The following is a 19,342-nucleotide window of genomic DNA, read 5'->3' as shown; positions in this document are numbered from 1 at the left end:
AGCGCCACATCACTAGCGGACATTTGAATTTGCCGACTAGAATGCGGTCGGTTAACTGATAAGTCAGTTAATCGGGGGTCGGATAATCGATGCTCTGCTGTAAATAACCTATCAGTTTCTCAGTTAATTTTTACCGGCAGAACAAAAGACGTGGACATCACGAACAAGGTAGGACATTGCCATGTACAGATTTTAGCCACTCTGCTAAAGATGTTATATTAGGGTTAGGTTTGTTACATTCAATGATGTTATAATTGGGTTAAACTGTATATTGTTTGTGCAAAATAAAAAAATAATTTTGGACGATACAATAGCCACGATTTTTTTTTTTTTCAAAAACGGGAAATTTTCATTAGGCATCGACAAAACTTTAACCTGGGCTGACACACAATGGAAAGAAATTTTGACATGGATAGGTTAATTTCACTGAAAATGCATCGTGGACAGCCTCATGTATGTGGTTGGCAAAGTTTGAATGATTGCACTCAAAACCAGCAATACCAAAGAAGATTGGAGAATGAGAACGAGACCCGCTGGAGCATCAAAGTGATTCCACTCAATAGTGAGTCCTGTCCCAAATATGGCTTTGCTGTTTTACTTGTTTAAACTTTAAAAACAATATAAAATCTGTTATGTCAGTTTTATTATTTTAAAAATTATCAAAACTGTTAAACATATTTGGCCAAAAATACATGAAAATACCACTATAAAAATGATTGCTATAAAAACATCATTTACTCATATTAGGCATGTATGATATTGAATTATCAAAGAAAATAATTGATATTTGGTAGCAAATCTGTTAATTTTTGCAAGCATATAACAACATTACATTCAGATTTTATTCTGATATTATGTTTAAATATTTTCAGGAAGAAACAGGAGAATCATCTGGAATTGGTAAGTTTTTTAAAACATAATTTGTAGCTTTTTCATATTTGATTAAATGTAACTTTTTCACATAAACTTTTTCACATTTCTGAAAATTATGGAATATCTCCTTAATTTAAGTTTAAAAAATTACAAGCAGATTTTAAGAATTTTATTTTATTATAATCAATATAGTTTTTGTGAAGATTAGAGACAAGAAAAATAATATTTTGAGGGTGGTTTGATAAGCTAATTTCAAAAATAATCTGTTTAAAGAAACAAAAAATGTTTCAAAAATTTTGAAAATATTTTGACTTAAAAGACCATTATCAAGACCATTATTTAACAACTAATAGTTCTATAATATGAATTTTTCAGAAATAAAACAACAATAATATTCATTATGTAAATAATAACCTGATAATCAAGAATTGAAATAATTTTTTTTAAGTTCAAATATATTTCAGATTGTTTTAAAATAGCTGATTAAAATATTTATTATTGTAAAAGCATATGTTGAAAAAATTATATTAATATACAACTGTATTAAACTTAAAATATTTTAATATTTTATAATATTTAAATGTATAAATATTTTATTAGAAAAGAACAAAATGAAAATAAAATTAAAAAAACATTTGAAGTTAGAAACTATTTGACTTTTTGATCATCAAACTGCTATTCATATTATGAATATGTTAGTAAGAAATCATTAAATAGTAAAGTTTTTAATTTTAATTAAACTTACTAAACATTTAAAATAATTCTAAGTTCCACATAGAATTATTTTATTATTGTTTTTACTTATTAAAATTCTCATATTATTTTAAAATTTTAATATGTAAAATTCCTATAAAATTTAAATTAAAAAGATGAAAAAATGAAAAAAATAGTATACAAAATAAAAGTTAATACAGAAGAAGTGTAAAAAATAATGAAAATTAAAAAGTAATAATAATAATAAATAAATAAATAGATAAATATATATATATATATATAATGGAGTTAAAATTTGAATTAAATTTTAATGAATTAAAAGTTATAAATTGTAATGTTTTAATTTTCTAATGCTCACTAATATTTCTAATAGTTTTATGGTTCTGTTTTATATTTTTTTTATATAAAATACTTAAATAATACAAATCTTAGGGTTTGGAATTTTTGATGATATTCTTATAAAAGAATATATAAATATTTGTGTTAAAATTTTTTCAAGGCTTTTTTAAGTAAAAAAAGAAAAAATTATTTTATAAAAGTATTCTTCAGTGATGATTAATAATTCTTTATGAAAGCTAATTTGTATCTGAATGTTATTAATATTTAAATAAAAAATTAGCATGAAAAAAAATAAGTAGAAATTCAATAGCAATGTTGTTGATGATAAAAAAATATTCAGTTTAAATAAGCAAACAACAAACAAAGAATGAATAAAATTTATTCCACTTTTGTTCTACAAATGTCAGAGAAAGAAAGAAAAATATGTTTTAAAAAATTATGAAAAAGTCGGTGACTCCTAATAGCAAAAATAGACACACTTATTAATAATGAACTCTAATTGTGTACAAAAAAATTATCTTTATATATGAAATGAGAAATGTACTTATTTCTGTCGAGATGAATTTTCTCTCGATAAATCTTAATTTATTGAGAAAGAGAAAACTTGGTTAAAATTTTATTTTGAAAATATGATGATGATAATATATGTTTGATTGTTTGCATTTTCTATCACCTTCTGCTATTAATAAAACAATGATATTTTTTTACTTTAGTTAAAGAATACATTAAAAATATATTTACTATTACTGTAGAAATTAAATGCAACAGAGTATAATAAAATGTGTATATTTAATAATTGCAGGTCTGGATTGTCCATCAGAGCATCGTGAGGTAATGTCAATAAGACAGTAAATTTTATTTAATTTTATGATAAGTGTAAAAATATTTTTCAGCAAGTTTGATTAAACTTTTAAAAGAAAAAAATTCAGCCATAAAACTAACAAAATTTTTGATATTAAAATTATTTTGAATTTGTTTTATTGTCTTTAAGGGAAGATGTCCAAAAATTAATATATTCTATGTTAAATATGATATTTAATATGACAATCCACCTATACACACTGGGGTAAAACCACTGAATCTTCTTGAAACCTTTTAACCGTTCGTTTACAAACTTTGAGCATCCGCACCGGTTAAAAGGTTTCAAGAAGATTCGGTGATATGATATTTAATACACACTAAATAAGAACAGAATTATCAAATATAGTTTTCACTTTAATTTGATTATGTTGATAAGCTTAAACATTTCAAGAATTGCAGTGAAATGAAAGATAACACTGAACTTCAATAAAGAATATAACAATTGGTATTTGTGGTGTTACCTAAATAGTAAGCTTTCAGTATCTCATGCTTTACTATTAAACCTGTACATAAATGTTTTAAAAATATTCATTATATGGATACATATTTTCAGATGTTACTTTCCTTGTAAAATTAATTTTCCTTGTATAGCTGTTCTGTTATAAAGATTATTTGTTTCAATAATTGCATGTGTATTAATATTCAATTATAAAACAAAATATGTTTGCAGAAACAAATATATGATGTATGATTTTTGTAACTAGATTTTACCTTATTTTTGCATAAAATTTTGTTTTGGCTATTTCAATTAAAATGAAAATACATGAAATCACCACAGAAGCTGGAACCTTAGCTTAGAGCAAACTTTACACTTATAACACAACTTCCAGTATCTAAGTTTCTCACAATTGTTTCTCTTGAATTTTAAAAGATTTTTAGAAAATTGGTAGCTGAATTTTAAAATATAATGATGCTAGAAAAGATCAGTGGAATAATTTGTCTTTTTGGTTCTAATACCTGAAGAGATCCTTTGAAAAGACTGAAAACATTTGTATTTGTGAGAAACACAGGTACTGGAACTTGTATTATAAGCCTAAGTTTACTCTAATAAAGATATAATGTAGAATTGAAAACAGTCAACCAATTATTCTTTAGTATTCTTTTTATATTATTTATTTATTTCAGTTTGACACAAATCAAAATGAATAAAAGAAAAAATACTAAAAAAGTTTTATACAGCTTTATTTTATTTGTAAATGTAAAACTGTGAACTTGTCTCCTCACAATAGATTTATAACATTTTTCCTTGAATGATAATAGAATTATAGGTATAATACCCATGTTCAAGCTTTTATCATTTCAAATATCTAAAAAGTAGATTCAGAATGCAATTGTTTATCTTTATAAACTATCTCCCCTATTCATTGACAAGTTTTAACATTTTATTTTACATATTATTTTAATTTTATTGAAAAAATTATGTATTGGATTTAGTTTACTTTGGTTTTATATTTATGAATTTTGCTTTATATTTAATTTGATACATTACTCTAAAAATTAATTAGAATTCATATTCTGTAATTGTTAATTTTAAATACATAATAGTTTATTTACAGCATAAGTTAATCATTAATCATTAAATATCATAATTACTATTTATGAAATTATAATTTTTGATATTACAATTGATTCTTGATAACTGAAAGCAAAAGGGACAGAAATTTTTGTTACAAAAATTATCCTTACTTAGATTGTAAATATTATTATGCAATCAATGCAGTTAGATTTTAAATATATTACATTTTAATGATTTTATGATTATGATTTACAAAATGTTTGCCATTAATGAAAGAAATCTGATATATGTGGGTCTGACATTGACAGTTTATTTTGTTGTACTTGACAATATACTCAAGACACTTGATTGCTTCAAGATTATCTTGTTTCATGTGTGATATAGCTTCTAAGAAATTTTGCAAAAACTTAAGGACTTTTTTGGACTTCTTACATGTGGAAAGAGCAAGTCATTTGATATCAGTAAGATTTATTCATTTTCATTGTATTTACTTGTGTGTTTTTTACTTCAGCAATGATGTCATTTTCATATAATTGTGTGTTGTATTAACAAACTCAACCAGTCTTCCTGAATATAGTAGATAGATTCTGCTGAAAATTCTGATTTGTTTGACATGTCGACATTTTGTTGACCAAACTCTCATTTTGTAATTTTTCAGTGATGCTTTAAAGAACTTCATTCCAAACTTACTGAATCACTTTCAAAGTTTGTAGTAGATTAATTTATACTTACACGATTTATTTCTCATGCAACTTAACAACTTTCATAAATTAGCTTTCTATACTGCAATTTGAAATTTTGAATAATTTTTTCATCTGTAGGTTACAATCTACAGGCTATGTTTGATAGCAAAAACTAAACTGTTACAGTTTTTAAAGGAAGGATCATCAAATATACAATGCAGTTAATAAAAAGATTAATTTGTCTTTTTTGACTAACACTTATTTCCATTAGCCTATTGGAAAGTTTGACATCATCCAGTAGATATCTTCTATGTAAGATGGACAAGTTACAAAACATCTGTAAAAGTTCTTTCATTATATTGAATATATAGAGTAGATTTCTGCATTGAGATCTTTCTGGAAACTTAAGGTTGCTCATGATTGCTAAGCATTAAACAAATATCCACAAGATTTTTAGAATGCTGTAGCTTCATTCTTTTTTTTCTTATTCAACTAAAATTCTGTTATTAAATACAAATGCCTGTTCAGTTTGCTTTGCATTAATCAAATATTTTTTTGGAATATGAGCAGTCTTTTCATATTACCAATATTATCAAGAAAACCATAGACATAATTAGACATAAAATAAAATCATGAAGATTCTAAGCCAAATTCTTTGTTAATTCAAAATATAATGACATCTGAGTTATCAAGCATCCAAATATTAAACTATTTTTAAAAAATATTCTATGACAATAATTGAAATATTTTGTAGGACTCTGAAAATGAAGCTTCTGGATTTAAGATGAGTAAGTAATTAAATATTTTTATAATTTAATTCTTTTGCTGAATCTAAACTTTTACAATCTTTTTAATTTCTACCATTACAGCTATTTTAAATATTTAAAAAAATAATGATGATAATCAGAGCTATATGCAGACCTGGAAAGTCAGGGAATAAGATTTTTTAGCAGGAAAAGTCATGGAATTTGCAAATACTGCAAAATCCATCTGTTGCTTTTTGCTCCTCTTTGATCTAAATACATTTAAGTTCAGTTCAGTATAGGGGAGTCTATGAAAACTGGAGCGACCAAAAAATGGCAAGATTTGTTGCTCATATCTCGTAAACTATAAACAATAATCTAATGATTAAAATTTTGTAGGATAGAGAGTTTGTGTTTGTATTAAAAATAGTGGGTAGTGGAAATTTGCAGTTGTCTGTGAACACTGAAAATGGTGATGCTGCATGGCATTTGAGCAGTGTATAACTTTGGATTGTGAAGAGATAAGCCCTTGACATTGGTGTAAATTTGTACAGAATGACAGGATTTACAATATTATATAGCAATAACAGCCAATAAAATAGAATTTGTAAAAGTTACAAGCTGATAAGTGTGCAAGTTGAAGAAAATTTTCATAATTAACATCATTGGAAAGAAAAATTTAAAAGAAATCAAAAAAGCCCAAAATGACTAATGCTGAACAGTACAGGTTGTATGGAGAGCGTAAGAAAGCCAAGTGCGTCATCAACTCCGACATGAATACTTTCTTTGAGTGTGCTGTTGTCTGAACCAATAGATATTGACTTGGAATGTGATAATCTCCAAAACTTTATTCATTTACATCTTATCCTTCCTCTAATAACACACAGATGGATTCATACCTTAAACAATTGCAATTATGCCCCCATAATTGCAATCGTTACACAATCCTCCAATTTTTTGATGTGTGCAACATCTGATTAACCCTTTACAGTCAGTTGATGCCATGGGAAAGGCAAAGAACTGTCAGTCTGCTTAATAATATTGTGTACAGGACATTTTTCGACTGTGTGGTGGACCTCGCACAATTTGTGTATTTTTATTTGTTGTATTCTTCACTGCTGGCTGCATACAGTATGTGGAGATGATAATCTTGCCAATTTTGATGGATTGACAATCTGTGATATCTTATCTCTGACTGCATAGTTTCATCCTCAGATGGCCCTCCAATGTCTACATTTTTCAGAAGTGTACCAAAATATTGCCATAGAGTTAATGTTGGGTTGTCAAAAACTTCATTGACAATGACCTGCTTTCCCATCAAAACTCCACTGCTCCCATTGTAAGTTTCAGGGAGGGATGGGAAGAAATGTAATGACTTGAATGGATCTGTGCTGGATCAAAATAACATGCAATAAGCAATTTCTCCTCCTCACGAAGTGCATGATTTATTCTGTTTAAACTATTTTTAATTTTCCATCTTCTTGCTTTAACTAGCCCAATTAATTTGAAACTTTTATATTGAATTTATACTTGTAAACTAAATTAATTTTAAAATAATTTTCAATAGCATATTTAAATAGTTTTTATGAAATATTTTTAGCTATAATATTGAACTTTTAAAATAGAAATATATAAAAATATATATATATATATATATTATTATTATTTAGTGGATATGTTAAAAGGACTGTTCTATAGTATTGGACAAGAAAGTGATAAACCAGAACAGTTACTGGAGGAAGTGAATTTTAATGGAATTTGTAATTACATTAAGAAAGATAAATGTAAGTAATATTTTTGCTATTTTATGTAGATAATTATTGCAAAATATTTAGTAATAATATACAGTTGATTCCACTTAATTAGGACATGTTGGGACTAATCGATTTTGGCCCAATTAAACAAACTAATAATAAATTCTAAAATAAAATATGTAATACACAGGTAAATAAATAAGTAGGTAAAAAAATAATAATTATTTACTTATTTTAATGCTTTATTAAAGCAAAATACAGAAAATATTTGTACTATAAATTTTCCAGACTCATGATGATAGATAAACGATTTGCATCATGCTAGTATTGCCAAATATTAGTAGTGACGTACACAAGGGTTCCGTTCCTGATTGAACGATCTTTCTTTTCTCCCTTTTTAGTTAGAACTTGTTTGGGTTTGTTTGAAAGATACCTTACGGCCTTTCTTTGAGTCAGTTTCCTTCACTTGGAGATGGGCTACTTTGGTGGGAGCATCCATAGAATCCACCAGCTCCAGATGCTGGACCCAATGATTGAATGGCTGCTGTCCAAGTCTAGATGTAATCATGCACACAACACCTTCCAAAGGAACTCTAGTTGTCTTCCAACTTGGTTGAGAGACCTCAAAAACTTGTCTAGGGATCTTTGTTCCTTAGCTCTTAAGGGGATTGTGCGGTCCAATCTGGAGCAGGGTCAGAAGCTTGCATTCAGGTCCGCCTCAGACGGAATCCCAGTGTGATATGTCCTGCTTTGCTGACCCCCTTCAGAAATGTTGCTTTGTTTCCACCAGTCATTAGGCCTACACAACATTAGTGTATGTAGTGTTGACATATTTTTGGAAGATCCCTAAAATATATCAAAAATTGCTAAATTCCTTTTCTGCTACTGTCCCAATTAAGCATTTAAATTATGTATTAGTTTATTAGTTTGGTTTCCATTCTTTGAGATGTGGCCCAAAAAAGCGGCTGTCCCAATTAACTGGTGGCCACATTAAATGGAATCGACTGTATTGCCAATGCTTTTAGATCTTTTTCTATGTTGTATAGATCAGTAGTTCTCAACAAGAACATGGAACATTTCAGGGAGGCCACAGAAAAAATGTGAAAAATTAGGGAGCCACAGAAACTGTATGCGCATGTGCATGTGCCAAGAGGTCATCATAACTATAAGGGAATCATGTTAATTTACAAAGTATAACATAAAAATTTATTTTCTACTGTACAAATTAATTTTAAGTGTCACAGAAATCCTAATTGAAAATAACAAGGAGTTGAAGAAAGGAAAGTTATGTGAAAAAATGAAATTAAATTTCAGGGATATACTAGAAATGAAAGTCCCAGAATGGATGGTGGAGTAAATGTAGCTAATGTAGATTGAGACTACAAGAATGTCTTGTGAATCTGCAGAGTGATTCAGTACTTCATGCAAGATTTAGGAACAATCAAGACAATTTGTTGTTTAGTGTGAAAATTGAGGAAAAAAATTCCTTCAGCTTTGGGACATGACAAAAAATTTTTTATAAATTTTCCAAGTTTCCATTTGGTTTGAGTAGAGTCACTCATCTGATATTAAAAGCAGCTAGAAACAGATTAGATATTGAGAAAAGGGGGAGATCTTTGGTTATGTTTAATGAATTTTTAATCAAAGATACAAAAACATGCTGCTTCTCATCAGTTGCAAGGATCATATTAAGAGTCTTAATTTGACACTAACGCTTACATTTTTAAACATTTATCTATTTTAAAATCAAATTTATTTTAATAACACAATAAATTTTTTACAAACTTAGAAAGTATGTGCAATTTTTTTCCTAGTTTATAATTATAATTTTTTTTTTTTTTGATTTTTAGCTTTTTAAGTTTTGTGATATTGATATTTTTTAATTTTATTTTAAATGAAGGAATTTTCCACAATAAAGAAAACAATACTTATTGACTTGAAAATGTTTTCAGTTCCATTGTCTTCTAGTTCTAGCTTTCATTTCCAAGTTCACAATCCAATTCTTGCTTACTGTTCAGTAAAAATTTAACTTTCCAAATGAGGGAGTCACAGAGCTGAGCTGAGCAAGCCTCTAAGAGAGGCCATAAGACCAAAAAGGTTGAGAACCGCTGGTATATATTATATGTTTCAGTTTTAAATATAGTCATTTTCAATATATAAAAGTTATATTAAAGTTACATAAATGTAAAGAAATTTAATTATGATTCTAAATTTATTCTCATATTAAATATTATGTTTGTCTTTCCACATATAAGACTGTTTGGAAATGCTTACTGATCAATTAGTTTATAGCAGTGAATAACATCATCAATATTTGGTAGTCTCTAACCCACTTTCAAAGATTGATGAATCTGGTAACAACTGGTAAATCATTTTGTCCATAGAGCCTGAAAACAAAATGTTTAGAAATATGCTCTCAATAGTGATTCGGTTCAATGACAAATTAGGAATTAGTTATGTTTATGGGTTTTTTAAGTGAATCAATAAATAAGAATCCATTTTGTAGTTTATGCTTAGATGAAAATAATGATGTAATAAAAACTAGTCACTCCTGCAAGATACTTTGATACTGATAACACTAAATCTGTTGGAAAATTCTTGTGTCTCACTTCATTAAAAGAATGTCCCAAAGAAGTGAATATTTATAATGTAATTAAAGATTTAAAAAACTAAATTTTTCCACAGATAATGTGCTGTAACTGCAGATAGTAAGCAACAGTAACAAAAAATGAAAGAACTGGTGAACTAAATTTGTTTAATAAAAGCTGTTATAATGATATGTTTTGTTTACATTGTGTTGTTTATCAAGAGATGCTCACCTGCAAAACTGTAATTAAGTAGATGGATGATGTGGAACTGACAATTTGAAGAGTTCTAATTGCAGTCAACACAAGTAATGTGTTATTAAATAAATTTTTTACATTATACAAGAATAATGATGAAAAGTATAATGCATTACTTATAATTGCATAAGATAGTTTTAGAAGTTTTTATGCGTGTTTAGCATCTTTGTGAACTATGAAAATGTTTTAAATGTATTTGAATATAATTATAAAAGTTTAATGGAAAAATTAGAAAATAATGTTATATGTGGCTTAATCTTATCTTTAAAACACTTTATTAAAGTTTAGTTCCATAAATAAACAACTATAAGCAAGTAATTTGACAATTATTGATGCAATATTTATAATTAATAAACCTTAAAATATCTCAAGTGATCTCATACATAAGCTGATAATTCTTTGATTTTCCTTTCTTTAAATAGTTTTATAAATATGATGTCTAACAAAAAAATTAAAACAAATATAAAAAATAAAATTACCAAGTGGTTGAAACTTTAAAAACTGAACTGAATGCAAGATTTAAAAAACATTATTTTGGTCACATCTCCATTTCAAGAAATAGATATGAAAAGTTTTGAATGATTATGCAAAACAGACTATCATCATTTTCTGCTATTTCAATACTTAACTGGACAAATGTTAGATTTTCCTTAGTGGAAATTTATAATGATAATATTAAAGTGAACTCACTCAGCAAAATTAAATCAGAAACAACCAAACACCTTAAGTTGCTGAGAAAATTTAATAAATAACAAATGTTTTCAGCCAAATCCGTTGGCCATCATCAGGCTAAACATATTCGAATGCAAACACAAAATGGAACAAAAAATTTAAATACAAACAAATAAAATAACGGATAAAATATACATATAAGAAAGTAAAAAATAAATATAAATAACATAAAAAATATAAAAAATATGTATAGGTTAAATAAATAAATATTAATAAAACTTTAATAAATGCAAGACATGCATTTATCAATAAATTATATGAAATTCTGACAAATATAAGATATGCAGTGATAACAAAATCAAGGCATTAAATTAAGAGCTATCAAACCTCTTAATTAAATATTTCCATGCCGAAGGCAACCCTTCAGCATCCCTGGCATTAATGCAGGCATTATGTAATCTGCTCTTAAATATTTCAATTTTTTCGGCGCAAAACGCTAAAGTCGGTGAATGTACAGGTTTAATAATGTCTGCTTCACCCCACTTGACTACCGAGCCTTCAACCTGCGCCATCTGAGATAGAATTGTGGTGTTAGATCTTTTGCTGATGTTGTATTTGTGCTCCCTCAATCTAATCCCTAAGTTTCTATTAGTAACTCCAATGTAGTTTTTATTAATGCCTAGTTCTTGGTTTTCATAAGGAATTTTGTACACTCCAGCCATTCTTTCTTTATCAATGTGGTCTTTGTCGTTCCTTAATAATTTGTACAGGTTGGGAGCCCTCTTGAAAATTAACTTGGTATTTTTGCGGGCTGAGGTTTCCTTCATGATATCTTCTTTCTTTCTGTCATACATGAACTTTGTGAATTTGCGGAAATCCCCTCTTTGAGCTTTTGTTTTGTTAATCTTGTAGTTTTTGATTAGTGCGGTTATCATATCCGCCCTCTACCCTAGAGTTCTAGCGATATGCGATATCCTGTAGATTTCTTTTTGTCTATCAACCACACTACTGCAGTAGAGAAAAGCCCTGTGAACAAGGGCACGGAAAGCAGCCATTTTGTATTGGTAAGGATCATTCGAACGCGACGGAATGTACAAAGGGCTATGCGTTGGTTTTACGTACACTTTAGTGATCAAATGTCCTTCCTTGAATTCAATGTCAATGTCTAAAAAATGTATCCGTGAGGAACACGTCTGTTCAATCTTTAGCATGAGGCCGTCATCGTTGTTGTTGATTCTATTAATAAATTCCTCGATTTTCTGGTCATTTTTCCATATTACAAGGACATCGTCCACGTATCTTTTAAAATACATAATGTCATTCATGAAGCCACAAATAACACTCTTTTCTAACCTTCTCAATACAAGTTCACACAACAATCCTGACATAGGACTTCCCATTGGGACTCCCCTTTTTTGTTTGTATTGACGGCCATTAAAGGCAAAAAAAGATTCATAGCAGACAAGGTTAGCTAGCTCTATCAAATCATTATTGTAATTTGCCAAATCTGGGCTCTTGCTGTGCATGAAATCCAAAAGCGCTACCTTGCATGACTCAATTTTTATAGAGGGGTATAAGCTCTCATAGTCCATTACAGTTCCAACCTCATTATCCATTAAAATTAGATCCTGTATCTCATTAACCACATCCCTGGGATCCTTTGCCACATATATGTTATTCTCGAGCTGAGAGGTGAGAAACTTATGTAATCTCTTTTCAAGAAAAAAGGTTGGTCCTCTGCATCTTTCAACTATGGGTCTTACTTCCTTGCCCTCTTTATGGGTTTTGGCAAACGCAAATAATCTCGGCATACTTGGCCTAGGATTCCGACAATTTTTGAGAAAAGGTAATAAATTAGTGATTTTAGCTTTTTCAAGTTTCTTAACTCTTCTGTCAACGCTATCGATAATCTTTTCGTCAACACGCTCGCATTCGGTTTTCTTAATATAATCATCCAAAGCGTCATTATATGTTTGCCTTTTCATGATGACTAATGTTTTGCTCTTGTCCGCTCTAGTAGTAACCAAATCGTTTTCTCTAAGCCAGCATTTAGTAAGTTTGATGTATTTACCGGCATCACATCCTTTTTTCCAAGCCATCTGGTCTTTAATGACAGTTTTCCATCGGAGGTATTCTTTTTCTAAAGGATCTAGCCCAGATATTCCTCTTTCTATTTCTTGAATTGACGCATCCCAAGAGTTTGAACTTTCAGGGACATAGTTCGGTCCCCACTTTAGAAACTCCATGATCTTCATCGGGACTTCTACCCTCTACTTCTACCTTGATAGACAAAAAGAAATCTACAGGATATCGCATATCGCTAGAACTCTAGGGTAGAGGGCGGATATGATAACCGCACTAATCAAAAACTACAAGATTAACAAAACAAAAGCTCAAAGAGGGGATTTCCGCAAATTCACAAAGTTCATGTATGACAGAAAGAAAGAAGCTATCATGAAGGAAACCTCAGCCCGCAAAAATACCAAGTTAATTTTCAAGAGGGCTCCCAACCTGTACAAATTATTAAGGAACGACAAAGACCACATTGATAAAGAAAGAATGGCTGGAGTGTACAAAATTCCTTATGAAAACCAAGAACTAGGCATTAATAAAAACTACATTGGAGTTACTAATAGAAACTTAGGGATTAGATTGAGGGAGCACAAATACAACATCAGCAAAAGATCTAACGCCACAATTCTATCTCAGATGGCGCAGGTTGAAGGCTCGGTAGTCAAGTGGGGTGAAGCAGACATTATTAAACCTGTACATTCACCGACTTTAGCGTTTTGCGCCGAAAAAATTGAAATATTTACGAGCAGATTACATAATGCCTGCATTAATGCCAGGGATGCTGAAGGGTTGCCTTCGGCATGGAAATATTTAATTAAGAGGTTTGATAGCTCTTAATTTAATGCCTTGATTTTGTTATCACTGCATATCTTATATTTGTCAGAATTTCATATAATTTATTGATAAATGCATGTCTTGCATTTATTAGAGTTTTATTAATATTTATTTATTTAACCTATACATATTTTTTATATTTTTTATGTTACTTATATTTATTTTTTACTTTCTTATATGTATATTTTATCCGTTATTTTATTTGTTTGTATTTAAATTTTTTGTTCCATTTTGTGTTTGCATTCGAATATGTTTAGCCTGATGATGGCCAACGGATTTGGCTGAAAACATTTGTTATTTATTAAATTTTCTCAGCAACTTAAGGTGTTTGGTTGTTTCTGATATAATGATAATGATAGATTGAAAATGGTGTTCAAAGATAAAAACTTGATAATAGTATCATGGATAGATTTGTACAGTACAATAGTCTTCCATTTCTAATTTTATTTCTTAAAATAGTTTGTCATTTATGATTTAGTTCTATTTCAGGTTTTGTTGATTAATTATAATTTTAGCTGTAAAAGACTGTAAAATAGAACTATAACAAAGTATAAGTATAGCTTTTTGCTATAATATCTTTGCAAATTTCTAAGTACTACAGTTATTTTAAATTGCTAGCAAACAATTTATTTTTTCTTTTGATTATGTCTAAGTGCAAATAATTATTAATAAAGATATATTTTTTCATTTTTACAGGTAAAAATATAATTGTTATGGTTGGAGCTGGAATTTCCACATGTAAGATTTTTATATATTCACTTATTAAATTAGTATTTTGAATATTTTATTTCAACTTAAAATAGTTGAAATAAAACTATTTAATAATTTTAATTAGATAAATTTTAAAATTTAAGAATATTTATTTTTTCTTTTTTACAAGTTATTTACTTTAAATTTAGATTAAAATTTAAAACATTTTGTATCAAAAATAATTATTTTAATAGCATTCATATTAAAACTGTGAGCAGTATGAAACATCTAGAATAAAATTAATGAAATATAAAATAAAAAATGAAAATAAGAATTATATTTTAACCTATAAAAATTTCATATTACTAGTTACTAAATTAGTTACAAAACCATATAACAGATGGTGTTCACATTAAGGAACGATAATGATGATAATTTTAAGATGATTTAAATTGATTAAAATTTTTAAAGGAATTACCTTACACTGAAAATAACAGATGCTTTCTCTATTATTTTAGATTGTTTTTACAAGATATTTTTTTATAGGAATGAATTTCCAAAAAATTGCTAAGTAAAACAGTTTTAAATCCATGATATAAATTATATTTTTTATTTTTTTTAAAAAGATGGAAATATTGGATGCATTTAATTTGAAACTTGTTTTAAATTTAAATATTTCAAATTCATTCTGTTATTTTAGGAATTATTTTTAAAATATTATTTGTCATTTGTGATAGAACATTACTTCAAAAAAATAGATGAATAATATTTTTTCATTTGTTTTAAACTAACATTTTTTAGAAATATTTCATTATTATTATTATTATTGTAACTAATAAAAATAAATGTTTACAGAAAAGAATTATTATTAACAAGTAAAACAGCAAAGCCATTTTTGGGACGAGACTATGTCTCGGAGAGCGCGAACAATGCATGCGCAAATCTCGCACTTGCCCCTGTTTGTAGAAACAGTCTCAGCATTTCATATTTTCTTTTGACCCGGTTCTCAGTCCCCTGACTAGCTACAAGTCTGGTTTATTTTATGTGCGCATGATTTGGACACCAAATAGTCTGTACCAAATTGCAACTCCTGACATGCACTCCTTCATACCTCTTCTAAGGTGTGCAGCCGTTGACAGCAGCATGATTTTAGAGATGAGACATAGTCTCGTCAAAAATAATAATTTTATTATTTTAAAAAGTGTTTTAATGAAATAATGAACTACTATGAAATAATAATCTATAATTTAAAAAATTTTTAATACTTCTATTATATACAGATGAAAAAATATTTATTCTTTAAAATTTAAATATTTTCCAAGAAATTCTTTAAAATATTTTTATATAAATCTTTTCAAAAAATAATAATTAAATAAATGATTATTTATAAATTGAGTAATTTACTATTCAAGCAATATAAATACAGTAGAGCATCGTTTATCCGAAAGCTGGTCAACCGAAACATCTGTTAACCGAAAGCTTTCCAGTCGGACTGTGTTGTGCAGAATTGAACGTTTTTGATACTAGATTAACTTCTAAAGTATAAGTTTTTTGTTTTTATATTTTTCAATATATTTATTTTGTTTGTACAAAATAAAGAAAAAATTTTTAACGATACAATAGCCGATAGATCAATTATTATAATAAAAATTTTCGTTAGGCTTAAAATCGACGAAAATTCAACGTGAAGCAAAATGCAACGGAGAAAAATTTCAACATCGGATAGGTTAATATATTTTTTCGCACATAATCGGTTATCCGAACAACCCCAGTCCCCAGTTGATTCGGATAAACAACACACTACTGTATGTGCAACTGTAAAAAATTTCCTGCTAACATTGATTTAATGATTTTATTTTACTTTACCTAATTACATTGTAGAAATCATTTATATAAGAGTATTTTAAATAAGAAATCAGAAAATATTGAAAATATTTATATTCAATGCTAAGTATGAATATACAATATGTCTATGAATGATGTGATATCATGTCACTTGCTAGTTTTCTTTAATTACTTTGGATCAGTGATTAAAAATCACTAATGGCTGAATCCTGTTCAAAAGATGTTTTTTAATGATAGTAAATATGTCAATGTAATCTGAATGGCTTTGCCAAATAATAAGTTTGTTTCTACCAGTGTAGTCTTCTGTACATCTGAGAAATAACACAGTAAATGCATTAATAAAAAATACAGAATGTTTATACAGAATACAGTAAATACGGAATGAATTTTATTGTTAACTAAATGAAACATTTTATGTAACAAGTACATGTGTGTTTATATAAATATAAATACAGGGACCTGAACCTGACACCATGAACCTGACACATTTGAAACTGTTGTAAAAAATCTACTGCTCAGGAAGGATGTAAAGTAATGCACATTTTATGATGAAAAACTCAAAAAGTTTTATTAAAAAAATCAGTGAATCTCTATATGAGCTCCTTTTGTTGCATGTATAACATCAAATCTATACTCCATTTCCTGCCAGGTTCTTTCAAGCATCTTGGCAGCAACAGCATCTTGAATGCACACACGAAGATGTTGAAGGTCACAAATTGTGACACCGGTGTAAAACTTGTCCTTGAGAAATTCCCCCCCCAAAAAAAAGAAGTCTAAGGGTGTAATATCCGGCAATCGAGGAGGCCATGGTATCGGTCCTCTGCACCCAATCCAACAATCGGGAAACTGTGTGTCAAGGAAACGTCAAACATGCAGGCTCCAATGTCAAAAGGCACCATCCTGCTGGAAAATTAAATCTGGCTGCAAATGCGTGATCTGCGGTACAACAAATTGTTCCAGCATATCTAGATACGTAATGCCAGTCACTGTTTTTTCAACGAAGAAAAAGGGACCGATGATCAAATTCTGCATCAGTCCACACCACATATTTAATTTCAGGCTATCACGGATGTGCTCTATGATGCAGTGAGGGTTTGTGATCCCCAAATTCGAGCATTGTATGTATTCACTTTCCCAGATAAGTGAAATGTGGCTTCGTCAGAGAAAACAATGCTTGATTAGATGGTTGCATCTTGATCAATGCACCTTAGCATGTCAATAGCAAATGACTGCCTCTTTATGCCATTGTCAGTAACTGCAGTAATTTTGTGCAGTAACTGCAGTTTGTACACATGTAAAGTCTGTGGTGCAATACCTTATGAACAGTCACCCTTGGCATCTGCAGTTACTGCACTGCTTGTCATATGGACTTCCTTGGACTTCTTTGAAACATTTCTCTCACAGTTTCCACGCTTTCATCAGGCACCTCTGGATTGCCACCGCCATGTAATTTTAACACATTTCCATAACTTGAGAGTGTTCCTCAAGGGTGGCTCGAGGGAACACGCGACGAAAGTTTCGTTGCATTTGAATCATGGAATTTGTTTCAGCATACCACCACACAGCTTGCGCCCCCTCTTGTGGAGAAGCCATTTTGTGTTTGACTACTGCCACACCACCTACAGTCACTTTGGCAGGTTTTCAAAATTACCTATATAACTTCCACGGTTTCTCCGCCTAATGGAATGCACAACGTCTGATTACTACCTTGCACTTTGATATGGCAGTTGAAACAAATGTGTGAGGTTCATGGTGGACACCCTGTATATATATAGGGGGTTGAGTCATAAATGAGTTCGGTTTTCTAAACTAAAATTTATTTGCCAATAAAATGTATAACAATAGACTTTAATCTAATACATATTCACAGTTATTTTTTGCATAACCTGTCAATTCCCCCTGCATAAAATTCTGGTATTTTTGAATCAAAAACTCCTGGATGAACTCCTGACTCTGGTCATCATTTTGGAAGTGTTGCCATTGTAACGCATTCTGCATTATCTGGAAAAAATAAAAATCTTTGGTGCCAGGTCTGGTGAATATGGTGGATGAGGCAAAACACATCAGCCAAACTTGCATTGTCATGCAATAAGGTGATTTTTTTTTTTTTGTTAACAAGTGCAGGAGTCTTTTCTTGAAGTTTTAGCTGAAGCAGCTCTAACTGTTGAACATATACATTATTGCAGTAACAATTTCATTGCATGGCAACAACTCAAAATGGATAATTTCTTGATGATCCCACCATACACATAACAAAATTTTTCTTTCATGCACACTAAGCTTGGAGTCCAGTTGAGGCTAATCTTTTTAAATTAAATTTTTGTAATTGATCCACTTTTCATCACCCATAACAATTTTAGCCAGAAAAGGTTTTTCTTTATCCAAGAAAACAAGGTAGCAGCTATCAACTTTTTGTCCAGCCTTATTCCATTCACTGAGGTTATGTGGAACCCCAAACTCCCAGCTTACTCACTTTTCCTAGTTTTTGGAGGTGGATGATTGATGGTTGATTGGAATGTGTGCAGCTTCTCTGCTAACTTCCTTGTTGTTTGCTGTGGGTTTTTCTCAATGAGGACTTTTAAAATGTTGTCATCAAAGTCTGAGAAGTGGCCTGATCTTTCTTCATCTTTTAAAAACAAATCACCAGAACAGAATTTTATAAATCACTTTTGAACTGCTCTGTCTGAAATTACAGTGGAACCTCGGTATACGACCTTAATCAGTTCCTGATGTTTGGACTTATACCAAATAGGACATATACCAAACCAACCTTTCCCATAAGAAGTAATGTAAAAATGATTAATCTGTTCTCATGTAAAAAAAAAAAAAAACCTCCTCTTGATATGATATATTAATGGGGTTGTAAAATAATTGAAACTATTTGAGCACATTAATAAAAAAA

The 19,342-nt window shown here is 29.3% G+C and overlaps 1 protein-coding gene across 2 annotated transcripts in view; it reads left to right on the top strand.

The window, feature by feature from the left end:
- The window catches only part of Sirt2 (Sirtuin 2), a 48,495-nt gene that overhangs the window by 8,085 nt on the left and 21,068 nt on the right, over positions 1-19,342 (top strand). For both annotated transcript variants that reach the window (XM_067280368.1, XM_067280369.1), the window contains exons 3-7: positions 873-900; positions 2,729-2,757; positions 5,741-5,774; positions 7,400-7,513; positions 14,602-14,643. In XM_067280368.1, coding sequence (XP_067136469.1) covers positions 873-900; positions 2,729-2,757; positions 5,741-5,774; positions 7,400-7,513; positions 14,602-14,643 — 247 coding nt within the window. The remainder of the gene's footprint in view (positions 1-872; positions 901-2,728; positions 2,758-5,740; positions 5,775-7,399; positions 7,514-14,601; positions 14,644-19,342) is intronic.

The sequence above is a fragment of the Centruroides vittatus genome, unplaced genomic scaffold, assembly GCF_030686945.1.
Source record: "Centruroides vittatus isolate TY-2023 unplaced genomic scaffold, ASM3068694v2 contig_883, whole genome shotgun sequence".
NCBI classification, from domain to species: domain Eukaryota; kingdom Metazoa; phylum Arthropoda; class Arachnida; order Scorpiones; family Buthidae; genus Centruroides; species Centruroides vittatus.
Note: the sequence above shows the minus strand (reverse complement) of the source record. Positions and strands in the feature narration are given on the sequence as shown.